At 52.2% G+C, this 20,068-nt stretch overlaps 1 protein-coding gene across 3 annotated transcripts in view; it reads right to left on the reverse strand.

Moving 5' to 3' along the window:
* Positions 1 to 1,992: 1,992 nt before the first annotated feature.
* Positions 1,993 to 20,068, reverse strand: part of LOC133351810 (kelch-like protein 9) — a 72,497-nt gene continuing 54,421 nt past the window's right edge. For all 3 annotated transcript variants that reach the window (XM_061567372.1, XM_061567352.1, XM_061567362.1), the window contains exons 5-10: positions 16,408 to 16,614; positions 14,369 to 14,545; positions 11,097 to 11,435; positions 9,812 to 9,968; positions 6,912 to 7,025; positions 1,993 to 2,726 (exon numbers count right to left, since the gene is read on the reverse strand). In XM_061567372.1, coding sequence (XP_061423356.1) covers positions 2,134 to 2,726; positions 6,912 to 7,025; positions 9,812 to 9,968; positions 11,097 to 11,435; positions 14,369 to 14,545; positions 16,408 to 16,614 — 1,587 coding nt within the window. In that variant the 3' untranslated portion in view covers positions 1,993 to 2,133. The remainder of the gene's footprint in view (positions 2,727 to 6,911; positions 7,026 to 9,811; positions 9,969 to 11,096; positions 11,436 to 14,368; positions 14,546 to 16,407; positions 16,615 to 20,068) is intronic.

Below are 20,068 nucleotides of genomic sequence, written 5' to 3' on the forward strand. Positions count from 1 at the left end.
TTCCTTTCCCGTTTGTCACGCGTAAACGCCAAAAACACCACCCATGGGGATGTCGGCATACAACAAGGCGGCAGAGCCACCGTCCTCATCTCACCGCGGGGCAAATGTGCAATGTGTGCATGTCGGGGAGGGAGGCCCTTTCTGTCCGTCCACCGCTTGGCTGAGGCCTTCCTCGCACCGCGTGGGTCCTGTGGGTGATTTAACCTCGACGCAATTGTCAGCTGTGGGTTTGTGAAAGTGCGAAGCTTAGACACGGGAGCACAATAACGTTACAACAGCGGGTTTTTTTTATGTACCACCCTCTGATGCCCACAACGTTGGCTAACCCGCAGCAACCAAGTCACCTGTTATGTGCACGGTGGTCACCCAACCGAGCACTATCCAGGCATAACCCTGTCTTAGCGTCCCGTGTTCCAACGAGATCGGGTGCTTTGTGGGTGATTTGGTCACGGAAACAAAATGTGCAAACGCGAGCGGTGTTAATTCACACACCGAGAAGGAAAAGCACGGGGATTCAGTGGTTTTTTGTTTCGGATGGGAAAAACGCGTAAGATGTGGTCGCTGGGCCTGCGTGGGAACTTGCGAAGCCCTCGTAGAAGGTCGATTGGCTAAGTGATGCGGACTTCTCTCCAGCGCCGCACTCGGCCTGGGTAATGACATGATCAGTGGGAAGAGGCGATGGGGTTTTAACCATGTAAAACACGAGGCTTGTGCAGCGTAATTACAGCTAGAGTATTCTGAAGCGCTCTCTTATTGTTTTGTGTCGCTGATGTTGCGGGCGCGCAGTATAATTTGGCGACCAATATTATCCATAATAGGTATTTTTTTTTCTACCAAAAAAAAAAACCTATTATGGGGTATAATTTCCGTTGACGGTATTTCATCTCCACGTAAGCTAGCGCATAAGCGTTGCTCGAATGTTCGAAATGCGGTTTTTAATATTTTACATTTATACAAATGGCTCGCGCGTTTCGGATCTTGAGGCTGTCGCGGCCCACGCAAGCCACGATGCATTCGGTTGAATCGCGCCCGTCGGCGTGTTCCGCGATCAAACGCGTCTCCAGTCGAGGTGACGTGCACCGTAGGGTAACATTTTCTGCCACCGTGGTGGCAGCCTCGCGTAATCGGCCTGTCGCGTTGACGTCGGGCAGTGGCACTACGGGCGTGCCCGATGCGTTCGTGTGTGTCGGGTTTTTTTTTCTTTCTCTCTCCACCTCTTCCCGTGGTGTCGCAGTTGAGCTACATTAGCACATTTGGGAACATCAGTGTTGTCGACAATCAATTTCCATTTCCACATTCATTTTTCAATTAATTTCCATTTGACGGCCGCACATATTGGATCTCTCGAAGGGTGCGCGTGATATATGAAATGCGAAAAGTAAAGCCGTGCTGGACAACTCACACTTCTCAGTCCACAAACTGGGTTTGTGTGCGTGCGTGTGTTTTCATAACTCGAACTGGGTTTGTGTGCGTGCGCGCGCGCGTTTTTGTTATAACTTGGACGGTCGTCGTGAGCGGTGTCGGCGATGAACAACACCGAGATTTAACACCCTCGGCAGGAATTCAAACTTGGGCCGTGTCACTGTCACGTGTAAATAATAAACAGGCGACACACAATGGCCCCTCCACTATGAGGCTGCAAAGAGAAAGCGGCCACACAAGAGAGGCGGCCTCGGGGGGAGGAGGAGGGGGGCGGGAAAAACAATATTGAAACGTCATCCCCCTGTGTATTGTCCCATTTCAGTTCATCGCCGTCGTGGGCAGCAGCGTACGCACAAATATAGCGCCCCCCCCCCCCAGTGTCGCCGCATGGGGGGAGCGGTGTTGGCATTTTCTCCACGTAGGACGCTCGCCCCCCCCCCCCCGGCCACGTTTGAGGGGTGGCCGCCTGCGGGAGGCGAGTAACGCGACGGTCCGTGGGTAGCGGGGTGACCGGCTGGGTGGAGGGGAGCCGTCCGGTCGGTGAAATCGCTGCGCGTTTGCAATGAAGCTCGGCGAACCCCACGCCCACCCCCTCCCAGGCCTCGGGCGTCCGATTCTCATGAGTTCTCGGCGCTGTGCTTCGTTCGTCCAAACCGGGGGGTGGGTGGGAGTCGTGGGGTGGGATGGGGGCAGTCGTTCGCCCGGCAAGTCTCACGGGGTACCGTGAGCGATGCCGTCGTGCTGCGGCGACGCCTCCAAACCCTCCGCGCCTCTCTCGTGCAGCAGCTGCTGCTGCGGCTGCTGCGGCTGCTGCTGCTGCGGCGTCTGAGCCCCCCCGGCCGCGTCCTCGCCGCCCTGCCCGTCGGGGGGCGGCAGCACGGTGATGGCGCACGCGCGGATCCCGCCGAGCGACTCGGGCAGGTCGAAGGCGCGCTCCCACGAGTCGCGCTCGGGGTCGTAGCGCTGCACGATCTCCACCATGCAGCGGCTGTTCCACGAGTAGCCGCCCACGACGTACACCCGCTCGCCGAAGACGGCCACGCCGACGTCGCTCTGCCCGCGCGGCATCGGCGCCACGCTCGTCCACTGGTCGCTGGCGGGCGAGTAGAACTCGCAGGAGAGGACGTCGTCGTAGTCGCTGGCGCCGCGGAAGTGGTTGCCGCCGATGGCGTAGAGGCGCTCGCGCACGGTGCACATGCAGTGCAGGCCGCGCACCGTGGACATTGGGGCACGCTGGGCCCAGCGGTCCGTCTCGGGCTCGTAGCTCATGAGTCCCTTCTGAAAGGTGTCGTGGGTGATGCCGCCTGCGTGCGTGCGGTGGGTGGGGAGGACGGGACAAGCGGCAGTTTCATGGTTAGCGGACAGCATTGCGAAGCCGTTCTGCTCTCGCTCACGGAGGGGTGTCTGAGCCGGTGCTGAGCCATCGCGAGGTCAAGCCGGTCTCAAACGAGTCGCCGGTGCGGTGTGTGTCAGCATCAGCACTGGGGAGACATGCGTCCGGGTGTGGTGCTGGACACACCGCCCCATCGTGTGCGCGTGCCGGCCGTCATGGGCACGCTAACAGCACTTGTCGGTGACACAAGGAATATTTGTCTTATTCTATGGGTATTTTGGTAAAGCCACGTAGATAGAAAAATTAGAAAAATATCTCGACGTTTCGATCGCAACACAAGCAATCGTCTTCAGGTGAGACGATTGCTTGTGTTGCGATCGAAACGTCGAGATATTTTTTACTATTTTTCTATCTGTGGCTTTACCGAAGACCCATAGAACATGTATCCCTGCAGTCACGAACGCTTTAAGTCAATATTAGACTTGTGCACGTGTGTGCAGTGGAGAAGACAGTAGGGAGCACAGTTGGTGCATCTGCCGGCCATCTCGGCCATTGACCGATGACACCTTGGCCCATTCCGTGACCTGCCAACGCAATTTCGACACTTCACGTGGCCTCAACATCTACCACCTAGCCTGGCCCAATCGCCGTGGCGATGTTACCGCGACCGACTAGCGAATGGCAGCCGTTGTTGAAGAGGAGAGAAGGGACCAGAAGAGGAGCCATGTTCTTAGCGACGATGATGTGACTGGAAAATGGAATCGCACAAAATAAACTTCATGAATAAGGCAGGCGGATTGATGGCCAGCCAAATAGATGGGCTGATGGGCCCCGTTCCTACATAATACATGACTTGATACATATGTACGCGCATGCATAATTTATAACGTATGCAAACATTCATTCATAAGAGGACACGTAAATTGGTTAAGCGCACGTGAATGCAGTAATGAATGCATATATGCATTACTATTCTGTGAAAATGCACGCAAACCATTCCAGAGGTAGCAGCAGCAGCAGCAGTGAGCTGCAGCAGCAGCGTTGGTTATTTAAGAAGATTCTTGTACGGTTGTTGAATTATCCACAGAGAATACGTGGCATTTCTCAGAGGCATCATGCCGAGTCGAGGCCACGACACGAGAGGAATTACTTTCACGGGAATCGTCGACAACAACCGTGGCACGCAACACGTTTACTCAAAGTAACAACGACGCAATATAGCAATCCTAAAATAATCCGTAGCTTACAAATCTCTCCGTGGTCTGGGCCCCAACGTATCATCTCGCATCCGTCGTCTCGTTCTACACTTCTTCACGACCTCTGCGTTCACAATCCCAGCTGTTGTTTCTATTTCCTCCTCGTACCCAATGACCATTCCCTCCTTTCTCGCTTCCGTTACACTGCAACGAGGTGCCCCTGTACGTCAAGCGATCAGCCGCGTTCTCCATGTTTCGTTCGTCCCCTTTTAAAACACTCGCTCACTTTCCCTCGCTTAGCCCAACCAGCTCCTCTTCCCCCTCCCTACCCATTCATCGCACTCGTCATCATCATCAACCACTCATTGTCACTTTCATCAACGTTTATTTCACTCGTCATATTCCTGTGCTACCATCCTAGTCATCAACTCATTTCGTCACACTTATGCTGTGTAATAGCGAATTCTTCGTTCAGCGCCCTTAAGGCGCTTTAAGAATTAAAATAAGATAACATTCAGTTTTTTACATAGCGTATATCCGACAACTGCATCGCAATGCTTGCACAATCGGTGAACACGCAAGGTGCACATACTAAGAAGTGTTCAGCCTAAATCAATGAGCGTTTGTTGCGTGTGGGAGGAAACGTCAGCACACGGACGGTGCAACGCTCAATCCCGTGCCGATGGAACGGGTCGAGGTGAGGCTGCTTAACGTTTAGATTTGAAGTTTTCGTGACTGCAATGGACCATACTCTGGTTTTTCGGTAAAGTCACGTAGGTAAAAAATAAAATACAAATAAATTAAATCACGACGTTTCGGAGGCAACACAAGCTTCCGTCTTTAGGTGGCACCGTCACAGCAAAATTACTGTATCAAGTGGAGAGAATTTCGATTTAAAGCTTTCGTGACTGCAGGGATTCATCTTCTTGGTTCTTTCGGTGAAGTCACGTAGAAGGGAAATAATAAAATAATAAAAATAAAACAATAAAATACAATTCTCACAATTGTATTTTAGTAACAATAAAACAATGAAATAATTCTCACAATTGTATTTTATTATGTTGAATTTTTATAATTTTATTATTTCCCTTCTACGTGACTTTACCGAAAGAACCAAAAAGAAGTGGCGAGAACTCTAAGAGACACGAGACTATATACAGATTAAGGGGGGGGGGGCAGGATGGGCCGTGGGGGAGGGTTAAGTTAAGCCTCCTTTTGTTATGCTGCAGGGGGTTCGGGGAGGGCTCCGTGTGTAGGCGATGGTTAGTGGTAATGGGTCCCCCCCCCCCCCCCCCTTTTAAAATTTAATTTTCTAGAATTTTTTACCTACGTGACTTTACCGAAAAAAAACAAAGATTTTGCTTAATCTTCTTGGTTCTTTCGATTATTTTATTATGTTTTATTTTTATTATTTTATTATTTCAATTCTACGTGACTTTACCGAAAGAACCAAGAAGATGAATCCCTGCAAGTCACGAAAGCTTTAAATCGAAAATTATGCCTAATGTTTGCTGTTACCACAGCACGGCGCCTCTTCGACGCGCACGGGAAGAGATTTTTGTCACAGCATTTGAGCGGTGGTCCACCAACCCCTTAGCTCCTTCTGATGTCGTGCTGGATTGCAGGCGCGCTTAAGGCGACCGTGCCAACTTGGAAGAGCAACGGCACAGAGGGCCCCCCGACGGGATTCCGTCTCGACTCATAAACAAGTATAACCCGTAAAAACTAAGTTTTTCACTATAAATCCTTTATATGCGTGGCGGCTAGAGTCCTCTCATCCTCTGGCTTGAGGTGGCTACCACCTATGGGTCATATGATTGCATGGCACCATTAAGCAATTGGTAATTAAATATAATATTTTTGTCCTAAAAAGTGTAAATTTTGGGACATTAATTGTCACGCACAACGAGTCTGTGTGGAAAATGTCAGCTCGATTGGATCACGGGAAGTGGGTTAAAAAACGACCGAAATATTTGCACGGTCGTAAGCAAGCAAGCAAGCGCGCAAGTGAACTTAATATAAAGGATTTAAAAAAAGGAGTTTGTTTGAAAATGAAACAACGGCGATCGGTTTACGAGGTGACGCCACCTTGGGTTTTCACGCGACCTCTGCCCCTTGCCCGTGGTCCGATCGGAAGTTGCCGTCGCGGTCATCCACGATGGAGACACGACGGACGTGTCGAGATTTGGAAGGGGTAGGGGGGCAGGGGTTTTACAAATAAAAAAAAGTGGAGCGGCAAATGTTTTCGCCAACAAATTGTCCTAAAACGACCCTCGTCCATTATAGCCTTAAGTGACCTTCTAATGTGCAATCCCTAAGTGAAGATAATCACTCAAAGCTTCCATTGCCCGCCGCGCATGAGCACAGAACTCCACTTATTACTTTTCCACATGGTTTCATTGCCATTAATCCTATTGTAGCAACACTCAAAAACAAAGACAAAGATCCCCGTATAGCCTTCACAGACTGTTGGGGAAAGTTGTGTTAGTAAGCACCTATGAAGGCTGGAATGGCACACGAGTGGGTGGGTGGCCAGCACCACGCCCGGCCATCTTCGTCTCCATAGTGGCGATGTTTACGCACCGCACCAGGTACTGGTGTTGGCCATGAACGGGAATCGAACTGGGGTCCCCAGGTTCGTAGCGTAGCGCGCTAACCGTGACACCACCGCTACCCACACTGTGCACATACAACAACAACAACCGCCATTCGCCACTAAGTGGCGGTGACATCACCACGACGCTTGTGCCAGGCCATGTGCACCTTGAGGTGTGCACATACGCACACATGCACACACAAACACAGAGCAACTTGGCTCCCTCCGACGAAAACTTGGCAGGACCCTTCCTCAAAGAGATTCTCGAGACCAAGTGAGCCTTTTCCCACGGTAAACAAGCGCAATTCTAATCAATAAATCATAATAACGATCAATCGTCACGAGCGCCTGCGCGTGCCCTTACCCGAGATGTACATGAGGCCACTGTAGACGGTGCCGGCGTGGCCGTAGTGAGGCTCGCTCATCCTCGCCACGAACGTCCACTCGTTGGAGGCCGGGCTGTAGCACTCCACCGTCGCTGAAACACAATCACCATCTGCCGTCAGTCGAGCAAGGCGCCAGGGGATTTCGCGACCAAAGTTGCCATGTGATTTTCTTTTTTAGTTTAGTTCAGCCGGATCGCTCGAGTCAATCGCGCGTCGTACGCCCTCCCCCCCGCCCCCGCCCGACGCAATGCGCTCTTTTTCGATTTAAAGCTTTCGTGACTGCAGGGATTCATCTTCTTGGTTCTTTCGGTAAAGTCACGTAGAATGGAAATAATAAAATAATAAAAATAAAACTAAATAAAATAATTCTCACGACGTTTCGGCCACAACGCAAGCAGCCGTCCTCAGGTGGAGAACAGGTCTGTCGAGAAGACAGAGTCTGAATGCGCTCTTCACGCGGACAAACGTGCCAGTGTGTGAACCGCTTCGGCACACCGCGTCGGGGAGCAGCCCGCGACGGGTGCAACCAGCGTCGTGAGGCGTGGGAGGTGTAGGACACATCTCACTCACATCTTACATCTCAGGTGGGAGACACACGGAAGAGATTGGCTGAAATTGCAATAAAGTGGCACGTTTGTTCACCACGCGACAACTTTATTAATTGTCTGTGTTGGGTGGAGGAGGGTTTTACGACGCATTTTAAACACGCGACCCAACGAAAAATGAATTACGCCACCGTGAGTCGCCGTGTTTTCAACGCTCTCTGACTAAGCTCGGACGCGAGATTCATCGCCTGCTCTCGTACGGACATGAGCTGAGCAGCAGCTCTAAAATCGAAGTTGTAAAACCAGGCTGCTCGCTTCGGAGCCTAATGAGTGTGGACCCACTCGTGCCCTCTGAACGGATCTGCCGTGTAAAGTTGCGTTGCTATTTGGGCCAAATTAATCGAATGGTTGCCCACAACGCGGAGACACGAAGCAGAGGGGAAAAAACGGACATTTGGCAAACGTGAAAATGCGTAATGCCCCACAGATAGCCGCCGCACTGATTGAAATGCATGTTGGGAGGCGTTCAGAATTCCATACTTAGTGGGTGTTTTTTGTGGGTGGGTGGGGAACAGATTTCATATCGCACTGCGATGCCGATGGCAAAAGCATGAATATAAAGCGGGGTGCAAAAAGGCAAGGAAATTGAAATGGGCGGTGATAAAGGAATATGTGCATTTAGCGAATGTCCTGGCTGGATGGGATTCATATAGTTTTTTTTTTTCTAATACAGTGAAGACTGCCCTGAGGCTCATGTGGGGGAATCTACCAGGACCTAAAGAGGGCAAGGACAGCATGCATACCCGACGCTCATCAAGATGTAGATATGCAAGTTGAAGTTCTTTCGCACCACCGTACGTAGCCAACCGTGCTAATCGGATGTGCTTGGGAAAGACAACGAGCTAAACTCAAAGAGCAGTTCTAGATGTGGCACTATGCTGTGTTTATGTTTCTATTCAATAAACTTGGTTTTCATTATAAACAATGCCATTGCCTACCGGGACTGCACGTGTGAGTCTTGGTGTGTAGTGGTTAATGTGCTGCCCCTATTAACCCGGCGACACAAGTTCGATTCCCGCTCACGGTTACCATCAGTTACAATTATCTGAACCGGTCCCTGGGCCTCCCCTAAGTTGACTCGGCCTCAAATGAGTACCTGGTGTGGTGCGTAAATACCTCCACTAGGGTGACATGTGGCCGCACGTGGTGTTGGCCACCCACCCCCTCGTGTGCCGTGCGAGCCTTTATAGATGCGGGCTAACAGCACTTGCCCCAACAGTCTGTCAAGGCTTTATGGGATAACTTTGCCTTTGTGTGTGTGCGAGGAGTGCTAGTATGGTGGTTGGTGAGCTGCGCTACGAAGTCGGCGAGCCGCGTTCAATTCCCGCTCACGGCCAACAACAGTGACGATTACACTGATCAACACACTTTTTCTGGGATAAGGTATTCCAACGGTTTTAAGGTAATTTTCGGGGTGCTGATTCCAAATCTGGCATCAGTTTGTGTCTATTACATCAGGTTTTGAGATATCAAATATTGCATTTTCAATAAAAACTGCAGAAGAAAAATATGAAATAAATGTGGATATCTACATAAAATGATATTATAAACACACTATCCTAAAAATACAGCACCATATTTTAACACTAAAGCAGTCACTGACTCGCAACAACTTGCAATCATAAGTGACAGAGTTAATTTCGGGTAAAATCAACGAAAATGGGGTATGCCGATAGCATAAAAATTAGATGTCATAGAGCAAATCTGAGATCAGATTTGGAATCTGCACCCTGAAATGAGTCTAAAACAGCTGCAAAAGTCCATGCCAGAATTTTTTTTTTTTTGACCAGTGTTATCATTGTCACTCGGGAGACAAAGGCCGCCACTACAATCGGCACAGTTGGTATCGGACGGTGCGAAAGAAGTTGAACATACATACATAGTTGCTACTCGCTGACAGCACTTGCCCCAATAGCCTATTAACCCTTTCCCATTCCGACGACGTGTGTGTACGTCGTCGGCTTTTGTTCCGAATCTGTTCCCATGTACATCATCAAAACCAAAACAGGAAAAAAGCTCAAATAAAAGAACTTTATCGGTACCGAGGCCCCCACAGGCGCCATGTGGGAGGGCGTGCGTGTGGCACAGTTTGGCACCAGCCATCACCGAGTGCGTCCGTAGCCGCTACGGTTCTCTGCGGCAGTGTAACACCGTCTTCAAAAACGACGGCGGGGTGAGAGGGGGGTGAGGGGGGGTGGGACCCTTGCCCGTGGCACGTGAATTGCGTGAATTGCGTGAATTGCGTGAATTGCGTGAATTGCGTGCGCCCTCACCGAGCTCCCCCGAGGCGTTCCGGCCCCCCACGGCGTAGAGCCGCCCGTTGAGCGCGCTGAGATGGAAGAAGGTCCTCTTCTCGTTGAGGGGCGTCATGTGGGCCCAGCGGTCGTAGCGCGGGTCGTAGCGGAACACCGTGTCCACCGCCGTCTTGCCCTGCCCCAGCGGCCCACGGCGGACAAGGCGGGAGAGCGAGAAGGAGGGGGGGGGGGTTGCTTGCTGGTGTTTCGTGCCGATTCGCACTCCAAACGTCATCCCCCTCCCACCACTGCACTCGTCCCCCCCCCGCTCGTACCCCACGATTAACGCGCTCAGTGAACCCGTGCCCTCGGCCCGCGTCGGTCTGTTAGTGGCGACGAACCGTTCCCGCTCGTTTGTGAACGTTACGTATGACGTGCTTTTAAAACGTTGATTTAATTTATTTTAAAATGCACTTCGTAAATGTAAAAATGTCTTACAGCCCCGTGAATTTTACTTTATGCTCCCAACCCCCTCCTCTCCCTCCTCCCCCCCAAACAATATTCTCACCGGCGCCTGTGCGTCGCACAGCACGTCACGACGCTACGAAATACTTGCGAGGGCAACCGACCGAACTATTGGGAGCACGTTACAGGAGCACGTTACGGGATCCATCCATTTCCCCTCGTGATTTACAGATCTGGCTACAGCACCCACAACTAAGCTATTTTTTTTTTATTTCACCAGGTAAGGACTCACGGAGCTATGCAGCTCATTTTCAGAAAAAAACGACCTGGCCACAAATAAGGACAGTTGAACCAAGTGGCTCAATCACGTCGATATTGAAAGCAGCCAAAGGCTCTGAATGCGCGTTGATTCTAAATGTGGAGGAAAAAACCGGACCACGAGGAGAGAGAATCTGCAAAGTCAAAATATTCAGCAGGTGTCAGGATCTGGACCTTACCCATGACCTGCACACCAGGCGAGGGAGTTAACATCTTGCCGGTGGCATGACGACATATCAGCTTAGCGGGTACGGCAATCGGTCAGGTGGGGCCCCAACATTCGATTCGTCTCTCACGGTCGCACCTAGAGGCTATATATCTCGCCTCCTCTTGTCTAACCACGTCAGCGCGTTTGTTGAGTTCTGCTTACTCTGTTGCTGACAACAAATATCACGGTAGTTGTCAAGGGGGACCCTCAACTCGTAGCTTTGGCCACCAGCGGGGGGGGGGGGGGGGGGGGGGGGGGGGGCCCAAGGCACCCCCTGCCCCCGCGCCAGTTCCGCCACCGCGTGCGTCACCAACGCGCTCGCGCCGACCTCACCTTGGTGTCGTAGTTGCTCTGTCCGCCGACGACGAACAGGAAGTTGCCCACGACCGCGATGCCGTGCTGGTACCGCGGCGCGTCCATGGGCGTGAGGCAGCGCCAGCGCCGCGCCCGCTCGTCGTAGATGCGCATGTCGCGCGACACCAGCAGCTGCTGCCGCAGCACCCCGCCCAGCGCCAGCAGGTGGGTCGCGTCGGAGCGGACGCGCGTGCGCTCCGACTGCAGCACCGGCTGCATGGCGGGCAGCATCTGGTAGTTGCTGGCCTCCAGCAGCAGGTTGAGGCAGGCCGCGTCGGAGCGCATGAAGTCCACGGTCTGCACGTGCGCCAGCAGCTCCTGCGCGGAGGACAGCGGGACCAGCGGTGGTCGGGGTTTTAAATTTGTCGCGGGATATTTTTTTTTCCGGGCCCTATCCCACTGGATCCTGCCGGTGGAAGGGCCTCCACGAGAAGGAGGGGGGGGGGGGGGCTCCAGAGAGTTCCCTCTAGCGAACAGAGGCGGTTGGCTGGGAGGGTGGGGGGGGTGTTAAATAAAATAAAAAACTTGACGGTAGATGGAATCAAACCGGTGAACCTGTGGAACGCAAGTCCAGCAGCGTACGAGCCATCGCACCCGTGGCGACGGGTTCACCAGCTACGAGCAGGCAAAAATCAACGCCGCGTGTTTTTTTTGTTTGTTGCGAACGCGTCTTCAAAAGATTTGCGGCCGCTGAAAAAATTCTCAGCTGGGATGGAGGCATGGCCGCAATATCGACATTCGTGGGCAGTGCAAAGTCATTAAAATAAACTCGATGGCATCAATGGTGCCGGGATTTCTAACATTAAAAAGCCATCAACCTCAGAGCAAGAAGAAGAATAAGAGGGAAGAAAATAACAAAAACATTTCACAGTGGGCCATGGGGGAGCGGTGTTTGAGGGAGGGAGAAATCCACTCCCTGTGGCTGCGCGACTCCTGGGTTACTGCCTCCCCTAATTGAGCTACCCTTTGGAAGGATCGATAAACACCGTGAGTAATGTCCAAATTGGCTCGTATCTGCGGCGGCGAGATGAATCGCGCCTGGCCGACCGCTGCTCGATGGCGATAATCGTTGAGATGATTATTTGCGCGGTTGATGCGATGCGCTCCTCCTCCGTAATGGTGGGGGGGGGGGCGCACAGGGACGCGTGACGGTCACAGCCGATGTCGGCGGTCGTTCGGGCTTGCGGCCGCCTCGATTGGGACGCGCGATGGATCGTCATAAACAACGCGACGATCGCACGGCGCGTGATTATTTGTCATTATTACTGCTGCGCGAGTTTGTTGACCCAGGATAGCCTTGCTGAGTGTCGAGGCATTGTTTTTTCACGAGGTTCCTCCTGCCAAGCTCCTGCAGTAGGGGGGGGGGGGTGAGATGTTGTTGCCGCTGTGTGGGACCACAATCGAGTAATTTACTGGTGATTTTTGCAGCACTGGGATGTTTTGGCCAATACCGTTTACATTACTGGAACCTTTTACTGGTAGGAACCACCTGGTTCCACCAGCCTACAGGGGATTATTGTGTCCGTCCATCCGTCGTGCATCCAAAAATGGGAGGGGTGGGGCTGGGTAGAGAGGGGAGGGTGGGGAGGGGCTGGGTGGGGAGGGTGGGGAGGGGCTGGGTGGGGCTGGGTGGGGAGGGGCTGGTCACCCCGTGGTGCCCTTATAAAACTCAACGTTTAACCTACTCACGCCGGCTTGTGCCCGCCCTCACAGTCAGCCATATTTGCGGAATACACCACGCCGCCGTTGACCCTGGCCATTGACCGAGCAACCCAACGTTCCTACCAGCTCCCTCCGCAGGAATGTGTTTGCTGATACGCGGCAATGCCGTTGTGCCGTTCGCCTTCTAGCGTTCTCTGGTCTGACACTGGCGAGATTGTGGGCCAATCAGTTTCAAAGAAAACGCATACAATTATTTATCAGAGCATGTTTGTATCTTTTGTACGTGTGGTTAATGCAGACTTCCCTCGCTGTTTGAACATCTTAACAGCTGTTCTGTTGCCAGAAGGGGTAGAAACCTATTCTTCATTTTCATACTTTGATACTAACAAAGAGGTCCCATAGATATCGCTGCTCACCGCGATCTGTAAATGCTCTGATGCTTGTGTAATACCGTTGACGACTCTTGACGCCGGAGTTGGAGGCACACGGGTTTATTTCACAGCACAACAGTGGGCATATAACACTCGAGGGGGTATCGGCCCCCTCACCCGGCTAGCTGGGAATACACACGCTAGCTACCCTAGCCTGCCTCTTAGTCCTCCATTAACGGGCTAGGGGAGGCTATCTGGCCCGACACTGGTAAGTCGGGCCCGGTACCCGGAGTCCCAGACCTGCTCTGACAAGAGCACCGGCTCTGGCTCTCGGAACCACGCCGCTGGCTCGATCCTGTTCGGCCCTGATAAGGAGGTCGAACTAGGGGAGTCCAGGGCTCTAGCTAAGATGTCTTCAGTCTTCTCGTTAGCTTAACATTTCCCCCCGAGCCCTCTGACACATCCCCTTTTATACTCAACCCCCGCTGAGGGGTGGGGCCCCAGGCTGCCCGGTGCGGACGTCGTTGAGAGCACCCCCCCGGCACTCACGTAGCCCCGCCCACTGTGTTTGTTTCCCATAAGCTGTCATGCATAACGGCTCTCTCTCTAACACCCCTACACTTGCATTGTCTTTGTACTGGTCTGACACTAGTGAGACAAATCAGTTTCAAATGCAATCCTTACATTATTATGAGAGCATGCTTGAATGTTTTGCCACAAGTACGGTGTGGTTATTGTGTTGTTCGAACGTGCTTCGTTTCCATAAAGGGTAAAACCTCTTCTTAATTTTCATACCATTTACATAGCATGGGAATTTTTTTTGTATCCATGAGAGGAAACCAGAGAACACGTGGGGAAACCCATGCAGAACAGGGGGAGGACATACACACAGCACGCAGACAGGTGCCCGAGTCGGGAATCGCCGCCCAGTCCCTCCTCGCTGCGAGGCACGAGTGCAACCTTGCCACCCTCGCGACGATGGCTGCGCAGGTTTCGAAGGTCGCACGAGTAAGTGACACCATTGGAACCTCATTTGCCAGTAAAAAATGTGATAATTGCTTTTTTTACCCTTCTATCCGGCAACAAAACTGACACCTTTTTTTATAAGTGACAGGCGACTCGACGACAGTGGCCACGGACGGCGATCGACATCGCGTCGAAATTTGACGATCGCGTGGAAAACCGTCGCGACGTCGCTACCCACACACGTGCGCGTACCTGCGGCGACATGAGCGGGAAGCGGATGCGGCTCATGAGACGGGAGGCGAACTCGAGCCGCGAGCCGGACGCCCTCTCGGCAGCGCCGGGCATGGCGGCGGTTGCGGCGGCGTCGCGCGCCGGCGACAGCGAATCCCCCTGAGCGTCCACCGGGTGCCGGAGCCAGCGGCAGGCGGCCTGCGAGCGCAGCCGACCACGCCGGCGCGGGCTTTAAACGCGGGGCGACGAGTGAGTCGGCGCGACGAGCAGGGCGACGCCGAGGTGCGGGGTTCGAATCGCGGTTTCACCCCCATCCCTGGCTTTTCATTAGCACGCCGATTGTCATTCTTCTCCTGTGCCTCCCTGTTTTCTATCCTCATTTCAAACTCCGTCTTCTCACCTTGCGCGAGGTCCCCACTTGCTTGGGGGCAGCGGGGTGGGGGGGGGTGTGAGGGCCCACCTATTCACCTTCTTTTCTCTCTGTTGTTGTTGTACCCCTGTTACCGGAAACGTTTCGGTATGTCGGGCTCGCGTTTTGTTGTAATAAAAAAATAAAAAAACGGGTTCTCCGAGTGTAGCGAGTCGATGGTGCCAGCCCCGTTACAAACGGAAGCACACGCAAAAACAACACAAATTGGCTAAATTCCATCTCAGAGAATGAAGGATATATATCGTTTTGACTGCCACGTGGTGAACATTTCTCTCTGTAGCAAGGCGGGTGGGAATGTATGTGTGTATGTACGTACGTTTGAACTTCTTTCGCACCGTACGTATCCAACCGTGCTAATCGTAGGGGCGGAGGAATGAAAACAAATTGAACACAAAAAAGCGGTTCTAAAGGCATGAGGGAAGTGCTGCCCCTCTCCTGTGTGAACCAGAGGTTGCTGAAAGACAGGGGTCTCAACGGTAGCTCTGTGATATCCACTTCTGTGGTCCGACGATTCACTGCTCTGCGGGACGCCGGATTTTAAAAAAAGAAAAACGAGAAGCAATACAATCGAGATGCTAAAACAAGAACAAAAATATTGATCGCTGAACCGTGGCCTTCAGAATCTGAAGAATTAATCATGTCAGGGGGAGCAAGTTTCCACAAATCACGAAGAGTGAGCTCATGAATCTATTTTCGTCCATTGGTGACTTGCCCTCAAGGCCCCCAGCAACCGAGAGCCTAAACAGGGAGGGGAGCAGCTAAGTTAAGCCCCCCCCCCCCGTCTCACTTTCACACAAATGGGAGAGATCTCATTTACTTCTCAGCGGTTGGTGAAAGTGACACTGCCGCGGGAAACATTAACGGTGATCACACCGCAAAGCCAGCGGCGCGCTGATGATTTCCGTGTCGAGCGGCTCCGAAGCCGTGGCACTCTACCTATCATCGGCCTGTCCCGAGCTGCAGCGCGATCGAAAGGAATACTAAAACTCTCCAATGGGTAATGCATCAAAGCGGTGATGATTAAGCAGCTACGGTAACCAACGGCTCAAAATATGAATGATGAGAGGGAGAATAGCACTCATGTTCCCGATGACAGAGGTGTGGCTTTCTCGGAATGTGCCCCAATAAATTAAATATTTTTTTGAGAATATTTTAGTAATTTCTCCCAGTTTGAACCAAATTGTGCTGTTCATGTGGATGTCATTAGACGGAGAATCCATTGAGATCTATCTCCCGCAGCGCAGGGAATTGCCGCGTGTTACAGAACGGTCCACAGAAGTGGATATCACAGAGCTCCCTTTGAGACCCCGAACCTTCGGCAACCTCTGGTCCGCAAGGGAGAGACCACCACTTTCCTCATGTCTTTAGAACCGCTTTTTGCGTCTTTAGTTCGTTTTCCTTCCCCCACACCACCTATGGCGCGAAAGAAGTTCAACATGCATACACGGGCAAGGATCATAGTTACAAATCACATTCGCAAATATCGTTGTACCCAACGTTAATCTTCTGTTGGCATCCTGTCCTGGGACCTCTGGATGGCCCCCTGCCTCTCCACCCCACCCAGCTCACCCCCTCTCCCCGCACGCCAAAACCGGTGGGATCCAACGCCGACGCGTCGTTCGCCGCTCACCTGGAAGAGCTGCAGCTCGGAGCAGCCGCGCAGGGAGTCGCTGCCCAGGGCCCAGGCGAGGCGCTCGAACGGCAGGCGCAGGAACTCGCCGGTGGCCAGCAGAGACGTGAAGCTGCGTAGCAGGAAGGCGTTGACGTACTTGTCCACCTCGGGCAGGTGGTACGCCGTGGCGATGCGCCCGATGTCCACGCAGTTTTCCAGAGTCACCTGCGCGGGAGGTTTCAACGGCCACGAGAAAGGCCACGTGCTCGGTTGTGGTGTCATGTGACCTGGCGAACGACGCGCTGGGTACCAAGCCGTTACGATGAATCGATCCGTCGATTAAAACGTCCATTCTTGGACGTGGCCTCACCCGGGCGGCTCAGAGGGTCAAGGAGCCGAGCCGACGCTACTGAAGTTGCTGGGTTCGAATCCCACGGTTCAGACGCCTGTGAACAAATTGGCTTCTGGAGTGTTCCAGCGCCGTGAGTCGATGGTCTCAGCCCGGCATTTGCTAACCTGCGGATCCAAGAGGGTGTTTTTGGCCTACTCTTCGACGGCGGCAAAATACCGTCGTGGAAGCGGTGGGCGCTGTCACACTTTGCCCCACCGCACACGACCTCCAGATCGGCTGGCAGCGATGAACCCATTGAAACGACGCGGAAATTAACGCAGAAAACAAGCAGCTGTTGCCTTGTAACTACGCTCCTGTGTTGTGTTCCTCAGGGGTTCCAACACGAGTTTTTAAGCTCCGTTACGGTCGTCGTGGGCCCGGCAGTGATGGTCCATGCACCAGGGTCGCAAATGGGTACCCATACCTGTACCCAGCCGGGTACGGGTACCCGTTCCCTACCCGTACCCTACCCGAAATGAGTGACAAACGGTTACTCACCAGTGACTCACGGCCTACCCGTACCCGTACCCGGCCGCACCAGGGTCGCAAACGGCTATCCGTACCTGTACCCGGCCGGGTATGGGTAGCCAGGTATCGGGTAGGGTACGGGTATCGGGTACCCGGTTGCGACCTCTGCCATGCACCGTCGCTCCCGACACGCTGTCGGGAGCGTCAGCGCGGTGATGTCGCCTGACCGTAACTGCTCCTCGTTTGTCAAGTTTCAGATTGGTGTCGGCGAGACCGGGATCACCCCGGCCTTAGGCGCAGCGCATGCAAGATGGGAACCGTGTGTGCTCGTCTTTTTTTTTGAGCTGCTGCTGTCTTTCAAGGTGCGGAAGTTTATCCGTTGCACCCGTGGGCAACGCAGACGAGGTCACATTAGCCTTCGGCGGCGCTGGGTTTGTAAATCCCCGGGCCACGCCGGCAGATTTAACATCAAAGGCTTCTCTCAACCGACGGCGCCGGAGATGACGGTGTTTTTTTTTAAATATACGCCGCAGCGCATTGCACTGGCACGCGCTCGCAAACACACGCACGCTCACGTACGGTGTTGCGCACTCTCACTGCTGCAAAATATAGCTCGTGGAAATCAAACGCTTATTTCGGTGATGGCGCTGCTGCGTTTGGCAGAGGGGTACGAGCACAGATAAGCTAATAAAAAACACATTAATCAATATCAATGCCTGAATAGGAAGGCAGCGCTATTGAATTACTTCCTATTAAGGCAGAGTTATTGGCGAATGTGTTTTTTTAATAGTCAATGAACCAGAACAGAAATTGGTACCATATAAGGTAGCAACAACTTTGATAGTACCGATGTAATTAGAGGGTGAATTATTTTACCACCCCACTTAAATTTAAATGGGTATCACAAAATTCACTGCAATTGGCCACACAGAGAAACGGGAAGCAATGAATTGATACCACCTCCGTTGGGTCCTACAAGTGAAACATCTGTTCAGCACTCATGGACTCGCACAAGTGAAACGTCACACTTGGTTGTGATACCTGGTATTATCCGTGACCTCAATCAAATCCCGAGGGATGTCGATTATTATTTCTGTTCATCCCACACGTGGGTTCTTCCCATTATTTCTAGATTTGAAGTTTTCGTGACTGCAAGGATCCATACTCTTTGGTTCCTTCGGTAACGTGACTTCTTTCCATTATCCCCGCCGCTCATCCCTGGACCCAGAAAACAGTCGCTTTGTCCTATTCGAATGATTTTTTTTTGTAAACCAGAGGCCCAACCTGGCAGTGGTGGGAAAATGTATCCCGTCTTCCACATGTATCCAGAGATAAATGGAGTGGCCCACACGTAGCAGCATGACCGCTATCATTTTCATTCATCTCGCAGATAAATAACCTGGAAGCGCTGGACTGAATCTAGTATCCACCACGTGTGTTGATCCTATTATCCGAGTTTGGCCACAAATAATTAAACACGGATATCGGGAGTAATTTTTCACAAATCTGCCAATAACGCCTCTTCCTCCTGCTGGTGTTGACACAGATAAGATAAGGCACTGCGATTGCGCGTTTAAAAATGTTCTCTCTGCAGTGCACACAATCTCATGTTTGTGAAACAAAAACCCTCAACAGCACGGAGGTGCAATCTTGAAATTATCATCGTGGACGCGAATCCGCAGCAAGTTAGAGACGACATCGCAGTGAACGTCTCATGCAAAGCAAGTGTGTTGTCGGAGGGGACATGTTGCTGTGAGAAGGCACGCTGGCTGGTGGCTAAGACTCGGGATGTAGTGACAGCCAACGGAGAGAACGCGTCCCGAGAGCACGTGCCCTGCGGAGATGGAGCGATGAGTTCCGCTCACGTGCTGGTGCAGCGTCGGCTCATGCCTATCGCAGGACCGTCGAGGGATAGTGACGGCTTTGGTTGGGGGGGGAGGGAGTGGAGCCCTTCATCCAGCAGTGGATCGATCAAGACTGACAACGCCGATGTTGATGATGATGACCACGAACGCACACGACTCGCCAAAAGGGCACTGTGTCTAATTCAAGAGCCTGCCTCAGTGTTACTTATTAGTCAGCCAACAATAGGTAAATCAATAAGCACTAAAGAAGGGAAAACAAGAGTCGATATTTGCGCCTGTGGGCAATCATGGGGACTTCTGATAAGCCCTAAATGAAGACCCAGTCATCGGTCTCAATGTTAACCATCTTGTTTTGCTTTATCAGTGAATATCGACTTCTCGTGTTTTGTAAAAAAAAAAAAGTTGTACCGCTGATTGGCCGGGCACAAGGCAGGCAAGGGAAAGTTAGCGAATGCACGGTGATCCATCGCGGGAATTCGGATCGTTTTTAATTCAGTCCGTGTGTTTTTTATTAATTTGTAGTCTCAGTCGAGCCGATCGCATCCTGTGCGAAACATTTTTCCCAGCTTTAGTCTGTGGACTTCGCTCTCTCCCAGTCTCGTCGACTTAAGCGGTCTAAACGTTTCGTTCTTTAAAACTATTTCACTATTTAACTATGTTATTTTTTTATGTTTTACCAGGTAAGTCCCACTGAGCTGTATAGCTCTTTATCAGAAGCGACCTGGCCACAAATGATAGCTCAACGAAGTGGCTTTATTATCACGTGGAAATTCATAGGAGCCAAATACCCTTCACACATGTGTCTGAATGTGGAGGGAAAAACCGGAGAAAAATCCACGCGACCATGGTGAGAACACGCAAATTCCAAATATGCAGGCGTCAGGGTCAGAATCAAACCCACGACCTCCTGCATCTCGCCACCGTGGCACCCCAATATATTAAACGTCGGTGTGAG

Source organism: Lethenteron reissneri, chromosome 5, assembly GCF_015708825.2.
Source record: "Lethenteron reissneri isolate LAM-NWPU_2019-01 chromosome 5, ASM1570882v1, whole genome shotgun sequence".
Taxonomy (NCBI): Eukaryota; Metazoa; Chordata; class Hyperoartia; order Petromyzontiformes; family Petromyzontidae; genus Lethenteron; species Lethenteron reissneri.